A 17,912-nucleotide genomic window follows, 5' to 3' on the forward strand; every position below is an offset into this window, starting at 1 on the left:
GGCTCGTAACCTCTGAAGTTGTTTTCTACGAGCAGCACTGAAGGCACCAGGGGAGCAGGGGAGGCCACAGTGGGTCCTGAGCTGAAGATGGAGTCAAACAGAGAAGTAAATAATAAGATAATAAAACCAGCACATTTAATATAGATTCCAGTAAAATCCTCTAAAGTGAGGACTTGATGGTAGAGTTTGAGTTCAAATTTAGGTTTGGGATTAAGCTGAGATAAGATTTGCTCATAGGGAGGGACTTTTTAAGTTATTTATTCTTTCACACATCTGTAATGCAGCTGTTATGAGTTATATATTTATACGTTTCTTTTTGTTGAGCAGTGATGTATTTTCATTTCCTAATGACACAGCCGGCTCCAGTGTTAAAAGCCTCAGGTCTTCTCCAGCACCTGCTTCGTCCTTATTCCTGTAACTCGTCCCACTTGATCTGAAAGTGAGCCAACGACGCCACGAATGAAAAGCAGTCCAGATCCACGTGGGGAGCTTTTAGGAGCAGCTGCCCCGGCACATGGATGGACCCGGGCCACCGAACACGTCTGCACAAAACAACACAGACCACTGTAGACGAAGAAAAGAGTCAGAAGAGTCAGAAGATCACCTCAGAGTTAAGAAGTTGAGTAAATAAGTGAGATAAAGTTAGACGTCCCTGCTCTCAACCTCCGACTGAGCGAGCCCCAGAGAGGCTGGACCACATGCTGGGTTTAGAGAGAACAAGAAGCGAGAGGTGAACCACTGAATGTCAAGTATGTGGAAAGAGTGTGTGCGGTTTACACAGGCACCTTCTAAATGGGATCCCTCCAGCACCTAGAGCCGGCCTGCAGCTGGGAGTCTATTTCAGCCCGGAGCACAGCTGGAGCCTCGCAGGGCCACTAACCACAGCCTCAGCAGCTGTCACCACGAATTCAACCGCTCCGACTTCTGGAGAATACGGCCACTTGTTGGCAGGGATTTCCCACAGAAGGTGGAACAGAGGAAATGAGGATGAAAAGTGTTAAACGGATTCTTTTTTAGTGAAGAGGACGATTGTAGACTTTGCATTTTAGACATTTAGCTGATTTCATTGCACAGAGCTTCATACATTCAACGACATGACAAGTAACTGCAGTGACGTAGAGGAGGTCAAAGGTCACAACCACCCCGACCAGTGGCTGTTTTACTGGAGTAGATGTGCAGATGTGCAGATGTGCAGATGTGCTCAGAGAGGAAACAAGGAGCCATTTAACAAACGTATACAACATCAGATTGAATCTTAATTTAATTTCCATGGAGACACATTTTATTTCAAGTTTAACTCCGAGATGAGAAACAGCTTGAAGAGTGCACAATAAAAAAAAGTTATTCTACATGTGTTACATTGTATTTAGAACAATATGATTGATTGATTTTTATTATTGTGTCATGCACATTAAGTGCCCACCATTATTGAGAAAAGGAAAAAAGATAAAGATAGAAACCAGAGTCAATAACAAAACTTAACAAATAAACCATCCTGACTTTCTCTCCAAGATTTAGCAAAAACTTTAAAGCATTAAAATCAAACAAACCATTTTATTCAGTCGTCATCAGAGCACGGGAATATTTCCAGATTTTGAACAATCTGTTTTTAAATCCCTGAAAAGGATTTTTATAGAAGAAGTGAATGTTTCTCCAAAGTCAAACATTAGGTTTGAAAGTAAAATTAAATTCAAATATAATATATAATCTTACAGGCTTCTTTATCTCAGCTGGTCTCAGATCAACGGATACAAAATCTTCTAGCTGCAAGATGAAGAAGAGGCTTCATGCTCAACATATCAGATGTAATGGAACAGAACTCATCACATACCTCAGGAGGAATTATGATATTATTCATCATGCATGCGTTTTATTTCTAGATCTTTGTAGTTATAATTGTGCCTCATTGATTCGGGACTAGAAATCTAGAAATGTAATGTGTTGCGTTCAAATGTCAGTTTAAAAAACACCACACAATTATGATCTGATATCTGACAATATGAAGTTCATGGAATCATCGCTGTCGCTTTCACTTTTACAGACACAGAAAATCCAATGAATGAAAGTTCAGAGCGGGAAAGACTCTAACGTTGTTTTATCACAATGGGTTAATTTACATGAGCCAATTAACTTTAACATAAGTATATAAATCCACTTGATGTTTATGACAAAGCATCATAGTTGAATCAGTAGCGACCTCTGGTGGTTGAGAGTGAACTTTCACTGTGATCACAACCTGCTTTCAAACCTAATTTCACCAGAGTGGAACATATTTAATTTAGGGCCAATTCTTACTCATTTTAATCATGTGTGGAAATAATAATGTCTCTTATGTCTAATAACTATTCTTATTTATTTTTCTATGAGATTCCAACTAGAAATCCACTTTAAACATGCATATAAACCAACTAGCTTTTATTTAAAAAGGTTTTTAAGCAGTTGATCAGGAGGTAAAGGGGGTTGAACACTAATGGACGGTCAGTGGTTTGAATCCCTGGCTTCTCCAGTCCACATTCCAAAGTGTCGTAGAAAAATATAAAATAAGAAATCCACAATGAATAGAGCTCAATATCAGATACTGAAGTGCTCTTGAGCAAGACACTGAGCCCCGTCACTCAAATATATATTTTATACGTCTGTGCTCTTTATCATCTCGTTGATTTTGTAGCCCCTTGTCTATGTTATGTCTCCCTCATGTATTTGTGCACCATTACATGTGTTGTAATATGATTAACTTCATGCATAAGGCTGCTCCTGGACTGTGACATTTTATGAATTAGGGCAACTTAAGCTGCAAAGGCCACAACTGACGCCCAGATTCCCCTTTGATGGTATTAACAGCATGTAATTATGTGTTATGCGTTCATCCCAGGCTAATTTTGTGCTAAAGAGCTGTCTGGCCCGGGTCACACGTGGCTCCCTGCTGTCGGGCCTCTGTGCCCCCCCGATGGTCCCCCGTCTGCCGTGGGTCCTCGACCATCTGGAGCCTCCACGCTCTGACCGCAGGAGAGGGGCGTGGAGGAGGAGGAGGAGGAAGGAGCTGAGGGGGACACATAGGACGGGATGAGGGACTCCAGCTCCGTTATTATATTGTTGGAACTGTTGGGTTTCTCTATACATTTTAATACAATTTTATTATGTCATGATTTGCTGCATAAAATTAACCTTTTACTTATGTTCAATAACTTTTTGCAATTGATTTTGTGAAACACTTTGTAACTTTGTTTAGAAAAAGGTTTTATTATTTTGATTATTATTTAGATGAGTGTGACACAGAGGTTTAAAATGATGGATGAGAAACTTCTGTGGGAGAAATATTAAAAGATACAAAGAGAGAAGATATAGGAATATAACAAGAAAAGATTTTTATAAACAAGAATCAAAATGTCAAGATTTCGTTATTGTCACTTTGAGAGCAAGGCTTGTTAATTTCACGTTTAGATTTTGCAATAATACACTCAAAACTATGTGCTCGCTTGTGCTTTAACTGTGAGCTTGCACTCAGATATTTTGTTGCTCGGACAAATCTCTTGATGTTGGTGTGTTAGCTTTACTTCTTTCAGAGTTAACATAACACCACATGGGACTCTTAGAGGAGTAAAGCCAAGACAATTTCATTTGTCAACACTTCACACTTGACATTCTATTGGTTGCCATTTGTTTATTTGTTGACACACTTGTTTTGAGCAGAGGACAAATCCGAGAGCAGATGTCTCACTTGCACCGAAGCAACGTGAGAACGAGGAGAAGAGCTGAAGCTGGAGCACAGGAAATCTGTCCAAGCAGCAAAGTATCCAAATGCAAGCAAAGTTTGAGCACAAGCATATAGACTGAGTGCGAGCGCAGGGTTTTGAGTGAAAGCTAAATCTGAAGGTAGAGTAAAAAAAACCTATTTTCAAACGTAAACACTGTGTTGAATTCCCATGGATTGAATCTGAAAACGGAATTTTAAAGAACAAAAGAAAAGTAACAAGCCTGCAAAGCTTTATTTATTCATTCCAGAAACACTCGAAGGAACATTTTCACCACTGTGGTTTTTCAATTTATCCATTTACGAAATAGACCAAATGTGTTCTGAAAATATGCAGAGAACATATTTTACTGATTCAGTTTGGTTACTGCTGAATGAAGGACGGGACTCTCACTCTGGTACAGATTATGACGGACTCTGCCTTGCACAGCAGAGCTCTTTGATAGCAGCAGGGGCGATGTTTGAACAGTACGACCTCCCCTGGCACGCAGGAGGACAGATGGTGGCTCTGGGTTCAGCCAGAGTCAGATCTAAATAAAGGAATTCAGAGAGTACATAGGAGATTGTATGATGCTCCCACAACACTGGACAAACCTTCATTTCAGAATTAAGTCGATTATAAAACTCAATGAAAACGGACTTTAAGAAGCAGACCTCCGCTCAACAGCCCAACAGTCTCATTAAAGTCAATATGGTTTTGCTGTTCAGCGAAGTCAACGAAACAAAGCATCGTGAAATCATAATCTCCGTTGTGGACAAATTATCTATTGTTTTTTTTCATCAAGATCCATAAATGTTTCCGTGGGAAAAAGTCAAAAAATGAAAAACAGTGTCTGTTCCAATCATCGCCATGTTTTTATGATGATGTTTATTAGCTCTTTCTACTGCAGCTGATATTATGCTATTGTGCTATGTGTGTGTGTGTGTGTGTGTGTGTGTGTGTGTGTGTGTGTGTGTGTGTGTGTGTGTAAAAGCCGATAAATAAAATACAGGCTGCACAGGCCCCAATACTGAGACTTGATTGTCTGTTCTTAATCAAGTGCTGCTTTCTTTTTGGCCAGTAGGTGGCAACATAACTCTGCTCTGTAAACATGTGAGCGACCACAATAAAACAGAAAGAGAAGTTAATTTGTTTTAATTTATTAGATACTTGAATCGTGTCTTGATGGTTTAATTTAAGCTCAGATGTCAATGAAAGTCCATACTCTGGATAAAATTTGTATCAATATATACATTTTATATTTAATAACATATATTTTAAATTCCTACCTATTTTAGTGACAAGGGCAGAAAATTGATTATACAGCTCAATTGTCAATGTCAATAAAATTCCATATCCTGGATCAAATGTATTTAGGATTCTAGGATATGAAACATTAATTGACGTTTACTGTACATGTTGAGCTTTAAAGGTAATTTTTCAACCTTTGTAATTTTAGTTTTGTCCTAAAATCAACGCTTGACTGTTACAATATATTTTATGTAATATAAAATGTAAAAATATTCATATATCAATATATAAATTCTAAATATAAAAAATGCAAAATAATAAATATAGCTTATAAGAGGTAGAAAAGACCTTTAAAGCTCAAAATATCAATACAATTCCACATCCTGAACATAATATGGTTCAAGCTTCATATCAAGATTTACATTATATGTTTAAAATTATATATTTTAAATTGCTGCTTCTTTAAAAGGAAGAAACCAGGGTTTGTTAACTCCGTGAAAAACGATCCCGGAAGTAGGTGTGAGTGATCGCTCTCGCCCCTCCCCTTTACTCTCTGGTGTTTATTCGTCTCCGCAGCGTCATCAGCGCTGACGTGGATACGACGTGCGCGGAGCCTCAGGACGTCCGCGCGCCCCGTCATCAGTGACGACGTAAAAGTTCGGTAAGTTTCCGCAAAACTGTCGCTTTGTATTTTCACGCGGCGTCAGTCGAAGCAGGAAATGATCAAAGAACAAAAAACACGCGTGCGCTGCGGGAGTTTTCCACGCGCGAGAAACCAAGCGGAGCGGGTGAGAAACTGACACGTGACTCCCCGCAGCTTCACTGAGCTGCGTCATCACTTCCGGAATGACATGCACAGGAAGTGTGAGCGAGAGCTTCAAAATAAAGTAGAAAATAAAGTGTTCTAAAACATGGGAGAAGCACTTCCTCCTGAAAGGGCGGGCAAGTCATTTCTATTGTACGGTGGCCGACAGAGCTCAACGCACTGCAAACTAAAAAAAAACACACGCAAGTAGAAAAAGCGTGGGGAAAGTAAGAAAAAAAACAGAAAAGTTTCCAGGGGTGTAAAAAGTGATGAACCCTTTTTCCGTTGTCATTTCCGCAAAACACATAATGAGCTTGAGAAATGAATGTTGTGTCAAACACGTTTTCTTCGGCCAACAGAGATCATCAACCGGATGTTTGTGACTCACACGGAAGAATCAAAACAAAGAGTTTACAGTAGAAATACAAGTTAAAGTTCATTGTGTTTGACTGACACTGTCGTCAGTGGTTAAAAAACGTCACAGTTTTCATTATTTCTATCTTTCTACCGGAGTTTTCATTCTTCCCAGGTCAGAAAAATCAGTCAAACATTCATGTGACAATTAAACTGCATCAAATCTGCTATGAATCAGCACTTTGATGTCTCGTTATACAGAGAGAATCCAATTTAACTGCACTGTAGCTGTGATCGTGATAATGAAGCAATAACCTGCATCACAATGAACAGATACTGTGTCTGACGAGTCCTGGAAAATACCAGTGTCCATTTATTTACGATGTTTGATAAAGGTCCTGGAGAAGACGCGTGTTCGGCCTCGAGTCACAGAATCAACGACCTCGACTCGTTATGGACGCTTCGGTATCGTCTCACTTCGACAGCAGTTTAAATGGCTCGCTGTCGGATGAGGAGAACCAGAGTGAAGCCAGTTTATCTCCTGCAGCCCCCCAGGTACACACACACAGACACACACACACACACACACACACACACACACAGACACACACACACACACACACAGACACACACACACACACACACACACACACACACACACACACACACACACACACACACACACACACAGGTTTTAAAGTGACATATATGGTTCACAGGATCTTTAAACGTTGCTTTTCTTTTATACCACACATAATGTTCCTCTTTTTTTTAAATCTACTGTTTTTTATTTAATATCTGAGTATATTTTCACATTATTAATTGGTATTATTATTATTATTATACATGATTTGTTCTGGCAGGCGTCTGTGGCAGAGTCACCCGGCGTGACCGTCGTGCAGCTGTCTGACGGTGAGACGCTGGAGGTCCAAAGGTTGATCCAGGCGCCTCAGACCTCGGTCATACAGCCGCCACAGGTCCACACTGTACAGGTGAGGGCTCACGTTCCACCTAGCCCCGGCACAACAATCAGATCCAGCCCTAAGTCACGTTCAAGTTTGTGCGAGAAAACCTCGAGCTAAAGTCCGGGTGAAATGTCTCGTCCTCAAGTTCAGGTCTCGAGGTCACAGCTCCGTGGGTTTTTGAAGAATCATTTACAGGCTGTGATGTCAGAGTTGGTGTGTTAGTGAATGAGGATTTAGCCGCTGTGTGCACGGGGTTCAGTGGAGCGCTCGTGCTCTAATGCAGTGCATCTGTTAATAGGATTGATGTGAGCGGCAGGAGGTTTAAGCTCGTCACTATAACCTTCACATTCAGGAGATTTTGTTGTTGTGTCTGCGCCGGATGACCTCTTCAGAAACGCCGGACAACGATGACCTGCGCGGTTACACCGTGGTTGTTCGTGGATGAGCAATGAAAGATAGAAGTTTGTGGGTTCACGTGTTCACGGCAGGTTTCCTCACACGTGCAGCTTGATTTGCAAAGCGTTTCATGAAACGTGTCTTTGAGGATCATTTAAAAAAAACGGAGTTCAAAGTCCTCGTGACAGAGGAATCACTGTGGAGATTCGAGGCGAGAACGTGTGATCGCGGCGGCAATAATCCGACAAACGCACCGATTGTGCTGCGTTTATAAACATCTGCTTTTAATAGCAGAAGTGAGAAAATGGCAGCGGACACGCCCATCTTTAACCGGACATGAATCAGTATTGTCAAAAGTGCCAAAGCAGCCTTTGAATTGGAAAAACAACCATTACACACAAGTTCGAGTCTTTAAGATGCAGAGGCGTTGCAACGGGGGAGGCCCGGGGCCCTGAGCTGAGAGGGCCCCCCCCCCCGAGAACAGCTGATTGCGTGAAAATTTGTGCGAACCCTCCTTGTGTATAAACGCCTCCCACTCTGCAGATTGTCGGAGTTTATCTTCGGTTCCTCCCTACAACTCACATTCTCGAAGGGAGACGGGCGACTGACGTGTCGCTTTTGATTTGTTGGACATTTTTACGTCAGAGCTACAAAGATAATCACGATATTACAACTTTTTTTCGAACGTTTGTTAAATTTAGCTTTTTAATTTACATCACATTACTGCCTCCATCCTCCTGTGCAGCAGGAGACTGCAAAGACACTATCGTCAGAAACGAGGCTCCAGGCCACTAACGTTCTGCCAAAATCACTAATAATTGTCGAGGTTAGGTTGTCGACTAAATGTGTAAATGTGTTTATATGATGTGTTTGAATATTAGTTATTCCTGTGCACAGTATTCACTTGTTTATATTTTGGATAATTAAATAACTGTTGAAGATTGATGCTGTTTGGTATCATGCGTTTCTTGGGTTTGATGTTGGGGCCCCTGGGTACCTTTTAGCCCGGGGCCCCTTGAAACGTTCCTGCCAAACACAAATGTGTGTGTGTGTTAAACCACAGGATTTATTCATGCTTCAAGAAAAGTCGTGCCGGGTGAGAGTCGGGTGTCGACACCTACGTACACAAATAATTACAGTACATAGAGCGTGTGTAAAGAGGCATGATGGGTTGAAAGGAATAAAAAGCTTCTCAAATTCCTTCTTTGACGTCATCCCTCGCTTTCACAGATTGTTTTATCAAACACATTCCAGGTCACTCACAAAAGCCTGTGTATGGAAAGTACCCCCCCTTCAGTCACACCAAACATGTTGCCAAAATAGAAATTAAAAAGAAAAGTGGATTAGACACCACTTTTAAATACTGCTCGTTCTCCACAGATTGCCGAGGCAGCAGAGCTGGAGGAGAACGAGTCGGCCACAGACGCTCAGAGGAGACGAGAGGTTCTCTCCAGGCGTCCATCCTACCGGTGAGAGGACGTCATCACAGAGCATCAGCGTGCAAAGTGTCGTCAGGCGACTTAATCAAATTCTCTTCTTACGCGCAGAAAAATCCTCAATGAGCTTTCGTCCGATTCGCCGGCAGTTCCTAAAATCGATGAGGAGGAGACAGAGGAGGAGGAGGAGGAGGAGGAGGTGTCGAGCGCAGCGTCAGCCTCCATCTACCAGACCAGCTCAGGGCAATACAGTCAGTACACACACACACACACACACACACACACACACACACACACACACACACACACACACACACACACACACACACACACACACACACGTTAACTGTGTGTGAATCAGCCTCAACCCAGCTCCAGAGATATTCACTTTATTGTTCCCGTGAAAGTCACTGTTCAATACAGCGACACAGGAAACTCTGAATTTAACTCACCGCCGGTTTATGTCTGTTTATAACTACGTCCACTTCAGTTCTGTCAGTTTAATATGGCAAATATTTTTAAATACTTCAGAGCAGCAGCCTCAGCGACTGTTCCTAAGGAGCACAAGTCTAAACAGATGAATATTCAGAACACTTTTACCAAACAGGAGCAAAAAGGCTGCATTTCTTTAAACATGACTTTAAGTTTTACTCGCTGTGTTGCTGCAGTGCTCCTCTAGAATCATCCTTGATGTGGACCTTGAGATTTCTCTGTAAAGATGAGTTTTCCTTCAGAGTTTCATGTCGTACAAAGCCACAGAGTTACTTCTCTGGAACCCTGTCCGCTGAAATACCTCTTCTCATCTTCTGCTTCATATCACTTAGTTTTAATATGAACTTTGATGCCACAGTCGCAGTAACTCAAGGGGGAGCCATCCAGCTGAGCAGCCGGGGAGTCCAGGCCCTTCAGGGGGCTCAGAACCTGACGGTGACCGACTCATCGCAGCCCGGAGCCACCCTCCTGCAGTGTGCAGCTCAGCCCGGGGACGCCCCTCAGCAGTTCTACATCCAGGGCGGACAGGTGCTCCTCCAAGGTACGGATATACTGATCTTCATAACTTGAATGTGTCCAGAAAATATGGAATGGCGTGGCTGAAAAACATGGTCTCTAGGTCCTCTTGGGTTTAGAAACGTCCATGCGTCTTTCACGTTAGCATGGTTGTTCAGCTTTACATCCACTAGAGGGCAGCGCAGAGTGGAGAGTTTTCGGACGATGACAAACATGGCGACGTGGATGTTTGTCTCTTGCGAAGTAACGTCCTCTACCTCTAAAAATCTCTTCAAAAAGTTCCTCCTTTGTTGAACTGTCTTCCCTCTAAAACTAGAACTATTGGTTACACTGCCCCCCCATGATTTCTAGTGGTACTGCTACGTTTTGTCCGAATCCGTAAGCTTTCAGAAGACGTGCACAAATACGGACGATATGAACGCAGATTGGACGACGTGACTCCACTTCTTCCCTTTGTACAAAAATGAAATCAAAATATCTCAGATACTGGCGATGCCATCTTGCACTGGTGGTGGTGTGGAGCCGCGATATCGTGATCCCGCCGATACGTATGCTCGACCAATTGCAAGGTTCATAGCTGCTGTTAAAGTAAAAAGTAAATATTTTGCGTAATTAATCCATTTTAAATCACTTCAGTGGTCGTCTCGGTTGAACTATTGGCGACACTGCCCCCTCACGATTTCTGGTAGTACTGCTCAGTTTTGTCTGATTCACCCGTATCCGTAAACTTTCAGAAGACACGTGAAACACGGACGAAAGTACGGACAGAAGGTTCTGTACGTTTTCCCTTTGTAACGTTGAGCATGAATGCATCTTTAGAATCCAGCTCCACGTCTGACTAACCCTTCCACGTTGCTGTGGAATGAAAACGATTATTCGTCATGTTCTTCTTTTTGTTCCGTTCTCTGCTGGATATTTTCTCTCACTCACCTCTTTCTCTCTCCCTCCGTTCTGCTGAAGGTGAGTGTGTGTTGTGGCCTTGGTGCGGTTGAAAAGCTTGTGCTTTTAAAATGTAGATGTGTGAAGGTCGGTTGTGGATTTTTTTCGAGTTTAACGCGGCTCGTGCAGGAGTCGTCACTGGATCCGTCAGTAGATTCAGACTGACTGAGGCGTTTCTGGATCTGGATTGTGACTGAGAGTGAACGTCAGGTGTCAAACCGGCTGGTCTGCGCTCGCTCTCTGCTCTCATGGCGTCTACACCCATCCTTTGATTGGCAGGTGTCAGTGGTGCGTGGGAACGAGGAAACTTGCAGCGAGTTGTCGCACCTGAGACGCCGCGGAGACGAGGCGGTGAAGGAGGAGTGGTTTAAAGGAACAGTTTGAATTCTGAAAACAGAAGCTGAGTTCACCTCAAACTCAGGAAACAAATCCACATCATCCTTTGTCTCCTCGTCTCTGATCTGACTTCTCATCCGGACACCTGATGAATGAGGGTCCTGGAGTTTTCTAGTAGCATGTGAATGCACCAAATCACAATCAGTGAGAAGATACTGCAACCAGCATATTTACACTATGATAGATTCCCTGACTCAATTCAACACTATGGTAGTTCATGAAAAATGTATTAAAAAGGATGGGATATGTTTTTCCTCAATTATTTAAAATGAAATTTCAGTGCTTATTGACATTTTACAGAAAGGTTGATATTTGACACCTTTTTGTATTTAATGATAATATGTCCCTACGTCAGATTTGTGATTATACGTGTGTGTGTGTGTGTGTGTGTGTGTGTGTGTGTGTGTGTGTGTGTGTGTGTGTGTGTGTGTGTGTGTGTGTGTGTGTGTGTGTGTGTGTGTGTGTGTGTGTGTGTGTGTGTGTGTAAACCAGTAATCAGCTGCCATTACTGGAAATGTGTCACTTCCTGTGATGCAAAGAATTTTCCCTGCAAGCAGCTGAGGATTTAAAGCAGCAAATATATGATCCTTTCAACTTGTTTTGCTCAGTAGAATTCAGGGACATGTCGTTGTGACTTTGGACAAACAGTGTTCTGCTGTCTCTTCGTTCTTTAGACACATAAACACACACACACACACACACACACACACACACACACACACACACACACACACACACACACACACACACACACACACATACTAACACACAAACACAAAATAGCTGCCGTCAGGGCGCTCAACAGTTTGCACGGCAGCCACTTGGGACACAATATCCTCTTGTTTGTTGAGCGTCTCTCCAGTTGCGTCACTAGTGCTAAAAATACAACCCCCTCCACCGCCAACACCCCCCCCCCCCTTGACTCCCCCGCCCTCCCTGCCTCCCTGCCCCGCTCGCTGTGAGCGTCTGATCCGCAGGAGGGGAGGGGAGGGGGGAGGGGGAGGAACTCTAATCCAGGGTGTTTTACTGACTTCAGCGGACAGCAGTGATGTCATTGTGATGTCAATGCCTGTAATTGTAATCGGGCTGCAGAGTTGATGAGTGACCGCTCGTATGTGCAGAGAGAGCAGAGAGAGGGAAGAGGAGACGGAGAGAGAGAGAGAGAAAGAGAGAGAGAGAAAGAGAGAGAGAGAGGGAGGGAGAGAGGTTTCAGTGGAACGGGGATAAAGACTGTGTTCACATTGAGGTGATCTGCTGCCGTGGGGCTGGATTATTGGAAACGAGAGATGGCTGTAACCGGGGATGAGACTGAGTCAGGTAGAGTTTCTCTCATACATATCTCCATGTGTGTGTCACGTCTGCTTGTTTTGCTCGTTGCCTTTCAGGGACAGATTCATGCACCTGAGTTTGTTGTCAGCTGTTCTCCTCTAAAGTTATAAAGTTACACCTGCAGATACGTGGACTGAAAACAAGACTAATCCTGAGCCTGTTTTACAACTTGCAAGAGAAACTCCTTCATTTGTCCGACTGTAGCCAGGCAGACACGGCTCCCGCTCAGGAAACACTGATAAACACATTGTGGTTCACTTCGACGTGACTTGAACTTCATGCCTTGTGACATCGAGGAGGAAACAGGTCGCTGCTCTTTCCAACGCGGGAGAGACGCCAGGACACTTCAGGGCTTGTGTTGTGAAACAGATCGGACAAACCAAACAAGTGTTCGGTTAGTTTGCTCAACTCTGTCCCTGCCAGTGTGTATCCTGCTGCTGCTGCCACACACACACACACACACTTACACCAACACAAACACACACAGAGTCACGGGACAATTTTTGGGATATGACTTTTGTCCCCAGTTAGACAAGATGTCCCCAATTAACTTTTCTGAAAACTATTGTCTATTGAAATTTGTGGTAGCCTATGACACAAAACATACACACACACACACACACACACACACACACACACACACCACTCCAGTGGTTGTCAGGCAGAAAGGGAGGGAGGGAGGGTAAGAAGTAAAGGGGCGGGTGGCAGTGGGAGGGGGGGTGAGATAGTCGTCAGTTTGACGTCACTCCGGTTTCCTGGAAGAGAAGCCAAGCAGGAGAGAGAGAATGCAAAAAGGGCGAGTGAGACGCACACGCTGTCGTCAGCACAGCCCAGAGTCGCTCTGTTATCACAATGAGAGAGAGAGTGTGTGTGTGTGTGTGTGTACGTGTGTACGCCTACTGTGACAAGTGTGTGCGTGTGCATGTGTGTGCGTGCATGTGTGTGCGTACAGGAAGAGTCAGAAACTTCTCAGGAACAAAGTGAGAGAAGCTGAGATGTGGAGACACAGTTGAGTCACCGATGACTCAAACGTGAACCACAAAGCTGCTTTTTACTGGTTCTCGTAGAGTCAGTGTGACGTTTACTGATGCTTGTGATAAACAGCCCCTTATCAGTGTCATCAGTGGTTTATAGTGTGGTTAACACAACATCACTCCACACACACACAACACACACGAGTGAAATTCGCAAGTGTTACTGTGTGAAACTTGTGTGCTTAACAAATCACAATACATTCATTTAATCGGATATGTGCATGAAAAGACGGAACAACTTGTCAAACAATGTGAATATTTTAAAATCAGTTTACGTAATGTTTAACAGGCTGAAGGTTCATTTGCGTTGCCTTTTACATACGAAAATAGATACGATGTAACCTTCACGTTAGCATGGTGGTTAAGCTACACATCCACTAGAGGGCAGCACAACGAACATGGCGACAAAGCGGATGTTTGTCCCTGTGTGACGTCATTTACCTCCAAAAGTCTCCCTTCAAAAAGTTACTCCATCGCTGAGATGTCTTCCCTCTAAGCCAGAACTATTGGCTACGCTGCCCCCACAGGATTCCCAGTGGTACTGCTCCGTTTCTGCAAAATTAGCCTTAAATCTGTCCCATAGATGGTTAAATAAATCCCGTCGTGCAATTATGAAATCGTAAAAAGTCAAATTGGCGTAATTAGTCCATTTTAAGTCACTTCAAGTCATTTAGGAACAAACCCTCGGTCGTGGTCAGAGGACATTCATCTTCTTACACAGGAAGCAGAGCGGACAAACAATGTGAAGTCGCTGTGGAACATCCTCTGGTGAAATACGCACGTTCACTGAAGTAGTGAATAAAAAAGTCATTGTTTTTTCTTTCATTTATCACGTGTCATTCAAGAAGAGGATTAAGACAGTTAGAGAATTTGTGTCTCTAAGACTTTTTGTCCGTCTTCCCCCCCGCAGCTGCAACAGGAGACATCCCCGCCTACCAGCTGCGGTCGCCGAACTCGGGCCTGGCACAGAGCATCGTGATGGCCGCGTCCCCGGGCACCATGCAGAGCCCGCCGACACACCACACCGAAGAGGTCACCCGCAAGAGGGAGGTCCGGCTGATGAAAAACAGGTAGGAGCTGGCGTTGGTGGCAAAAAAGAAAGTGATAGAGATGAAGGACTTTTGTGATTTCTGAAAAGTACAGAGTTCCTTATGAGCATTGGGTAATTACTTGGAAACACAGTCACTACAAGTCTTTACAAGAATATATAAATTGTTCATGGTCTTAATTGGCTGCTTCTTATTTGTTTTTAATGAAAATACAGCTCTGGTTTTTACTGTTTTCCTACTTTTATTTATTCGACTGTGTGGAATTGGAAACTTTGTCAAAAGTCTGTCGGGTGATATCAACACTTTTCCGTTGCCAAGTGACAAACAGTGCGAAGGTCAAGGCTGCAGCAAAACTGCTTTTTTCAGATGTGCATAAGTTTGGATTGTTCATTTTCGAGAAAGAAAATGCTGCAGCAGGTTAATAAAAACATAAATATGGACAATAAGGACTAATAAAACGTGAACTTGTGCATAGTTTGCATTTTATCTGAAGGTGCATTTTCCTAAAAACCGTGTTTTCCTCCTCTGTTTGTCTCCAGGGAGGCGGCTCGTGAGTGCCGCAGGAAAAAGAAAGAGTACGTCAAATGTTTGGAAAACCGCGTGGCCGTGTTGGAAAACCAAAACAAGACCCTGATTGAAGAGCTGAAAGCACTGAAGGACATTTACTGCCACAAAGCCGAGTAGCGGCGGCTGCTCGTGGTCACGGGCTGAAGACAGTGGCGTTTTCAAACTGCTGCAGAAAAACAAACACACGAAAAAGAAGAAAAGAAAAGACTCTGGATCAAAAAAACTGCTCCGACCGTCGTCGCTCCTCCGCTCGGGCTTCATGGTTTCACGAATCCAGAAGTGTCGCGGGGAATTCAACCAGCTTGTGCTTGGCAGTTTCGCTCTCGTTCTTAATCTTGTGCTCTTTTGCATGTGAAGACTCAGAGTGTCGTACGCACTAGGCTTGCTGTCGCCGCCGTGCACAGGCTGAAAGCTGAAGAGGAGGAACAGGAAGAGGAGATACAGGTGCTTCCTGAAAATGCACAGAGATTTCGAAGAGAAAAACCCTTTTGCAGGTCAGCCGGGTCCGCGACCCGCAACTTTCTGCAAGGGTCGGACGGAGTGCACGAAAAAAAAAGCCAGCAGCTGCAAACCAGGCAACTCGCCCATGTTTACCACCCGAGTACGTCATCTGTGTATTTACGCTTCTGTTCTTGGTTGTTTCATGCATTCCTTTATGCAAAAACACATTTAGGGAGAAACGTCCTCCAGCGATTTGTGATTGAAGTGGATCCCATCGACCTGTTCCCAGTTTGTTTAAACACACTTGATTCGTTTAGGGCTTCAAGCAAAGACATGTTTGGCTTTTTAATGCACAGAACTTCAAACACATGTTTCAAGCTGATGTCGAGGGGCATTAATGTGAATCCAAAAGAGTCTTCTTCATCACTAAAAGCACAGGAAGGACCAAAGTGTCAGTGTGGATCTGATTCGAATTTGTATTCTATCGCAATTTATTTAAAGAATTTCACTCCACACGTTTATATATACATGAAGATATATATATATTCTACAAAGCAAATGTTACCGATTAAGAAAATACAATCATCAAACCTCAGTTTTGTAAGAAAAACTTCTTAAAATTAGGAACAGTTGTGCTTTACTCTCACGCAAGCATGATTTTCTTTTGGGTGTTTTTTTCAAATGATGGATCTCCGATTGTGGAATAAAAGTGTATTTGATTATGGCTGGATATTAAAAATACTCTGTTTAAAGGGTGACGCCAACTTCTCTTTTGTTTCCCTAACTTTTATTTTCATGGGATCTCTTTCCTCTCTCGTGTTTTTTGGTGGTTTCACAAGAAGCGCTTGTTGTTGCTGAGTCGGTTCCACTGAATCTGTTTCAGCCGCGATAGAGAGAGAGAGAGAGAGCGTCTCGGCAGCAGTTGACAGATGTTGAGCTCACTGTGTGAATCCTCCTGTGCCGCAGCAGTTGTGATTTTAACCAACGAGACGACCTGGCACCGGTTTGTGTTCACGGCTGAACGCTCCGTCTTCTAACTTCTACACCACACAGCAGGAGACCTTGAGACTTAGCTTGATATCAGTTGTTCTGTATGTAGTTGTTTTTTTTATTTGTTGTTGTTGTTGTTGTGCCGTTTCAAATGGCTCCATCTTTTATCCCGGTGTACTTCCCTGTTTGAATTGTAAAAAAAAAAAAAAAAAAATCAAAACTATTTTTTCTTTGTTTGTCTAATAAAATGTTCAAATGTGACGTGGAAATACGAGCCCGAGTTTCATGTTGGTGCAAAGAAGAAGAGGACAAAGTTATGTGAAGTGTTTTTTGCTGCCGTCTGTTTGTTTGTTCGTCAGCAGGATGACGCAAAACAGTCCAGAGTGGTTTTCCACAGAACTTGGACGGAGGACGGGACGCGGGCCAAGAAAGAACCAATGACATTCTGGTGCAGATCCGGACAAACGGGCGGATCCAGGAATTAGTTTTATCACTTTGTCCAACATTCTTTAGAAAACATATTTAAAAGACTGATATCTACGAGTGTGCAGCTCGATTTGGTTGTCTGACTGATTTCACTTTATTTATTCCATCACTTTCTCTCACTGCTTATGTCAAAGCTTTAAAACACACAGAGTCACGGGGACAATTTTGGGGACATGACTTTTGTCCCCGGTTAGACAAGACGTCCCTAATTAACTTTTCTGAAAACCATTGTCTGAAATTTGTGGTAGAGTTCAAGCTGCACGCACAAAACAAACACACAACTGGCATCAAGGCCAAAGTTTGCAATGTTGTGCTTGTCATCGACTTTATATAAAGATGGACGACATGAAGCCAAAGCGTCTCAAACGCCCCCTGGTGGCCGATGTTTGGCAAATTTTCATGTTTCTGATAAGTTTTAATTTGTTGTTTGAACTTCATGATTGACAGCTGAGACTGACCCACGATTGGTCGAACAGCGTGTTCGAGGTCACACAACTAGAACCGATGTAACACACCAGGTTGTGTGTTTGTGAATGTTAACATTCAAATCAGTACATTTTGAGAAAGTGTTAATTAAACATATTAAACATTAATAGGACGTCATTCTGGAACCAGCTCAGATCCCGGGAGCTGGTAAATAATTTTACTTTTTGAAAATGAGTAGTTTCCATAGCAACCCCTGGTGATACAGCACTGATCATGACGGGCTTGATGGTGATATAAGCAGAGATGATT

At 43.1% G+C, this 17,912-nt stretch overlaps 1 protein-coding gene across 3 annotated transcripts; it reads left to right on the forward strand.

Annotated features, from left to right (window-relative positions):
- The first annotated feature begins 5,500 nt into the window (after window positions 1-5,500).
- crema (cAMP responsive element modulator a) lies at window positions 5,501-16,434 on the forward strand. 3 transcript variants are annotated; one of them, XM_034614481.1, is made up of 8 exons: window positions 5,501-5,643; window positions 6,537-6,696; window positions 7,005-7,133; window positions 8,883-8,971; window positions 9,050-9,189; window positions 9,789-9,971; window positions 14,555-14,714; window positions 15,233-16,434. In XM_034614481.1, the coding sequence occupies exons 2-8, from the start codon at window positions 6,595-6,597 to the stop codon at window positions 15,375-15,377; spliced, it is 948 nt and encodes a 315-aa protein (XP_034470372.1). In that variant the 5' UTR covers window positions 5,501-5,643; window positions 6,537-6,594; the 3' UTR covers window positions 15,378-16,434. The 3 variants fall into 3 exon arrangements, with proteins under 3 accessions (XP_034470372.1, XP_034470373.1, XP_034470374.1); XM_034614482.1 differs by having other exon boundaries at window positions 6,537-6,661; window positions 7,000-7,133; XM_034614483.1 differs by lacking the exons at window positions 5,501-5,643; window positions 6,537-6,696; window positions 7,005-7,133; ... (1 more) ...; window positions 9,050-9,189; window positions 9,789-9,971 and adding an exon at window positions 12,282-12,598.
- Window positions 16,435-17,912: the final 1,478 nt, after the last annotated feature.

This window comes from Hippoglossus hippoglossus, chromosome 17 (assembly GCF_009819705.1).
Source record: "Hippoglossus hippoglossus isolate fHipHip1 chromosome 17, fHipHip1.pri, whole genome shotgun sequence".
Taxonomy (NCBI): domain Eukaryota; kingdom Metazoa; phylum Chordata; class Actinopteri; order Pleuronectiformes; family Pleuronectidae; genus Hippoglossus; species Hippoglossus hippoglossus.